Source organism: Cuculus canorus, unplaced genomic scaffold (assembly GCF_017976375.1).
Source record: "Cuculus canorus isolate bCucCan1 unplaced genomic scaffold, bCucCan1.pri subtelo1, whole genome shotgun sequence".
Taxonomy (NCBI): Eukaryota; Metazoa; Chordata; class Aves; order Cuculiformes; family Cuculidae; genus Cuculus; species Cuculus canorus.
In genome coordinates this window covers 463,227-467,887 of record NW_026527860.1, presented here as the reverse complement: position 1 = coordinate 467,887, position 4,661 = coordinate 463,227, and the positions used below count along the sequence as shown (strand labels likewise).

The following is a 4,661-nucleotide window of genomic DNA, read 5'->3' as shown; positions in this document are numbered from 1 at the left end:
CACAAGAGTCAGGTCAGAGTAGAGTCACAGGTGAGTCGAATTATTCAAGAGTTGGGTCTTAGAAGAGTCGGGTCACAGATGGGTGACAGGAGAGTCAGGTCATAGAATATTCATGAGAGAGTTGGGTCGCACAGGAGTCAGGACAGAGAAGTTCCCGCACTTAGAAGGTTGGGTGTTAAAAGTGGCCTTGTGGTATGCACAGAGAGGGAACCTGGACTGCAGCCAGGCCAGTCTGGACACCCTGGAGAGGGGCAAGTGCTCTGCAGCCTGCCAAAACCTCGCTCACCACAACTCTTTCACTGTACACCGGTGTTTCCATCTCTGAGTCACTTCCTCGGTCACGTTCTGAAGAGAAACTTAAGCAGAAGCCCTAAGCCTTCAGGCTCTGCCCTGAGGAGATCCCTTTGCTCTATGGAAAGGCTGTTGTGGAGGCAGCTCTGTCCCACAAGTGCCCACTGCCTGTCCCTGCCTGCGGGCACAGCACTGCCACGCAGCACCGCTGTGACCAAGCTCAGAGCCCTCAGGCCTTCCAGCAAGGCAAGGGGTGAGGAGGAGAGTGTGGAAGTGGAGAGAGAACAGCTCTGGGAGATCAAACGCTGGTGCCTGGCAGTGCTGCCATTTCGAGACTCTTTTTCCCCATCATCTGTGCGCACAGGAACTGTCTCTGCACCTCCTGAAAGGCCTTGGACAAAAGATACCCGGAAACAAAAGTCATTGAATATCCCTTTACTTTGTTGAAACACACAGAGAACACAGCTCCCCATTTACTCAGGCTGCAGGAAAAACAAAGCCGTCACTGCAGGCGCTTTACTTGGTTTCAACAGAGAGGGAGCACAGCTCCTCATTGGCAGAGCTCAGACAGACAACAACAGTAAACAATGAAAGAGAAAGGACATCATGATAAATAAAAAAACCCACCAGCAACAAAATACACAGAAGCCATTCTGGCTGTGCCATGAGTTCTATGAAAATGGTTATGCAGAGCATGACGGGTAATTTATTGCTTCAGAGACCCATCCAGATATCAGTTTCCAAACTGCATCCTTGAGCTGCTGGTTCCTCAAGCTGTAGATGAAGGGGTTCAGTGCTGGAGGCACCACTGAGTACAGAACTGACACCACCAGGTCCAGAGATGGAGAGGAGATGGAAGGGGGCTTCAGGTAGGCAAATGCTCCAGTGCTCATAAGCAGGGACACTGCAGCCAGGTGAGGGAGGCACATGGAAAAGGCTTTGTGCTGTCCCTGCTCTGAGGGAATCCTCAGTACGGCCCTGAAAATCTGCACATAGGACACCAAAATGAAAATAAAACAGCCAAAAACTAAACAGACAACAAACACACTGATCCCAGCTTCCCTGAGGTAGGAGTGTGAGCAGGAGAGCTTGAGAATCTGGGGGATTTCACAGAAGAACTGGTCCACTGCATTGCCCTGGCAGAGGGGCAGAGAAAATGTATTGGCCGTGTGCAGCAGAGCATCGAGAAACCCAGCGCCCCAGGCAGCTGCTGCCATGTGGACACAAGCTCTGCTGCCCAGGAGGGTCCCGTAGTGCAGGGGTTTGCAGATGGCAACGTAGCGGTCATAGGACATGATGGTGAGAAGAGAGTACTCTGCTGCAATGAAAAACAGAAAGAGAAAGACTTGAGAAGCACATCCTGTGTGGGAGATGGCCCTGGTGCTCCAGAGAGAATTTGCCATGGATTTGGGGACAATGGTAGAGATGGAACCCAGGTCAAGAATAGAGAGGTTGAGGAGGAAGAAGTACATGGGGGTGTGGAAGTGGTGGTCACAGGCAATGGTGGTGAAGATGAGGCCATTGCCCAGGAAGGCAGCCAGGTAGATGCCCAGGAAGAGCCAGAAGTGCAAGAGCTGCAGCTCCCGTGTGTCTGCGAATGCCAGGAGGAGGAACTGGGTGATGGAGCTGCTGTTGGACATCTGCTGCCTCCGTATATGAAGCACTGAACATGAAGAAGAATATAGCGACAAAGCCATTTAACACAATACACACAGCCCCAGTGTTATAATTTTACAGTTAAAACTTCTCTACAGTCTCCAACGTGAAAGAGAGAGAGAGGGTTATTTACAGTTCTCTCCCATATTGGCTTGAGATTTTCATAGATGTCAAAAACCCTCAATATTTATGTGCATTCAGGGACAACAAAGCAATTCCTGCGAGGTGAGAGCATTGCCTGTGGCTCAGTGCAGAGGGAGGGGAGCTGCTCTGTCCCTCGCTCTTGTTCCCAGCTGCCCTGGGCTTGCACCTTTCTGAGATGAAGGGGGATCACATTCCCATGGTACCCTGAGAAGTCACCGCTGAGAGCAGAGGGATCCACCTCACACGACTCAGTGTCTCACCCTTTCCTAAGGTCTCAGCCCCTGCTGTCAGCCCAGGACACACACGGCACATTTCACAAACCCGGCAGCATTTCCTTGGTTGTAGCTTCCCTACGCTTCTCCACAGGGCTTTCAGGTAACACCAAGATCTGAGAGGACAGGTTTGCATTCTGGAGGGAAGCTCACAGCTTGGAAGGACACCTAAGGAGAAAGCCAAATGTCCTCAAGATGGCATTTGATGAAGAGGGATCGAGCTCCTTCCCCAGCCCCACTGACTGCATTGCCCACAGCCTCACAGCTCAGAGCAAAGCTGGGACACGGGTTCCCATGGACACAATGGCAGGAAAGGAGCCACCAGGGCAGTGGGTGACTGTACAGCTGCAACTCCCATCCCCAGAGAGCCTGGCAGTGAGAATGAGAGAACAACAGCAAGAACAGAGACAAGGGGAGAAACAGGGAGAAAGAGAGTGAGGGTCTGGCTGCGAGAGGCCAGGGCAGAGGCAGCCGGGCACACAGACAGTGTTCCCCTTCCCCAGCTGTGCTCACCCCCTCCCAGACACCAACCTTGCCGGGCAGTTGCTCTCAGCCCCTGTGCTCTGGAGAGGGCACTGGAGCTGTGGCTGCAGAGGAGGGGGTTCAGCCCTGGAGCCCAGAGCCCTGAGGGCAGAGGCTTTGCTGGGTGGGAGAGGAGGCCAGGGGGCTTGCTCAGAGGAAGGGGCTGCCCTGCAGGGGAGCACACAGAGCTTTAGGAGTCCTGCCTCCCACAACATCTCTGTTTTAAATTTCCTCTCATTCCCTGATCCTGTTCCTGGTGCATGGAGAATTCTGTCCTTGGAGCTGTTTCCCTGTCTCCTGTTCTTACCCTCCTTGCAGAACCCATTCCAGACTCTGAGAACTCCCCTAAAGGAACCTTCCTCTTTGCAGGGCTCTGCCTGGGCACATGGTCTGTTTGAAAGTTCCAGAGGGCAAAAGAGCCTGGTGGGTCCAGCAGAGGTGACGATGCTGCTGTCCATAGGCATCAATGTGCTTTAGGAGGAGTATTTCAGACCCGTTGTTCACTCACAGTTAAAGCTCAGTAGTCTCAGTGATTTGTTCATGCATCAGGACCTCTTCTTCCATTACTTTCTCCAAATTCCCCAAGAGCAGAAACTGAAAAGAAAGAATTAGGAAAACTCGTTAACTTCAATGTCCTTCCCTTTGAAATGTCCCCTCAGAATCACTCGGGGGTGATTTGGAACTGTGAGCAGACCCGATCCATGCAGCAAACTCTGAGCAGCAAAATGACCCTCTCCTGCCAGGAGGTGCTTCTTGCAGCCACAGCTTCTCCCTGCAGCACAGTGGGGATCTCCCCGGGCAGGCTGAGCGCTGACTCCGGGAGGTGGCAGAGTCTCTTCCAGCACACAGACCCCTATGGTGCAGGGACCCTGCTCTGAACGACAGCCTGGGGCACCCCTGGCTGCACCCCCTGCCTTCACAGCCCTTCCAAAGTGCCCCACAAGAGCCCCCTCCTCACACATCCCATGAGCTGGGGGCTGTGCCAGCTTGAGGAGAGCCCACCAGGATCTACACCTGCATTGCCCTGCACCCAGACTCACCGTGTCCAGGACTGCCAAGGTTACTCCTCCCATCAGCTCTCAGTCATCCTCCCACTCCTGACCACCTTTAAGCTCTCTCTGCCTTTATCATCTCTCCGAGAAACCCTGGGAGTGCCCTCAGCCCTGCTGGGCTTTGCAGAGTTCCTGGGCAGAGCATGAGCTCCCTCAGTGCCAGGAGCCCAGCCCAGCTCAGCAGCAGAGGAGCAGCCCAGGGCATTGTAATGACCCCTCTGGTGGGTTTGATGCTGAGTCCATGAACCTCAGACCCTGAGAGGAAGTTGAACAAACCTCTCAAGAAGTAAAATTCAGTTTCAAACTCCAAAGTTTCTTGTAGTGTTAATGGGTCCCAGTGAGGGCACTGCTGAGAAAGCATCTCCAGGGCCCCGTTAGAGCAGGAAAGTGGAGGCAGTGATGAAAGGTTGGGAAAAGCACGGTAAAGGTGGCTCTGATGCTGAGTCAACCTGGATGTGTTTCCAGAATCCAAAGGCCCAAACCCTTGTAGCGAATAAAGGCAAGGACTTCCTTTCGGGGTGACAAATGAAATTAATGTAATATGAAATGCAAAGGCTTATATAGTCCCTCTGTACTCAGTCAACATCTACCCCATGAATTTCCACCGAGTAATGACTAATGCTGCAGCTGTGCTCCTTGTCTTTATGCTTTGGATTTTTACTTGGATTTATACATTCTTTTAAAGATTCCAAGGTCTTCTAGCAAGCTTCAACACCTCGGCCGC

At 52.6% G+C, this 4,661-nt stretch overlaps 1 protein-coding gene across 1 annotated transcript; it reads right to left on the bottom strand.

Moving 5' to 3' along the window:
- Nucleotides 1–974: 974 nt before the first annotated feature.
- LOC128850861 (olfactory receptor 14A16-like) lies at nucleotides 975–1,931 on the bottom strand. Its single transcript, XM_054055875.1, has one exon. The coding sequence runs from the start codon at nucleotides 1,929–1,931 to the stop codon at nucleotides 975–977; it is 957 nt and encodes a 318-aa protein (XP_053911850.1).
- Nucleotides 1,932–4,661: the final 2,730 nt, after the last annotated feature.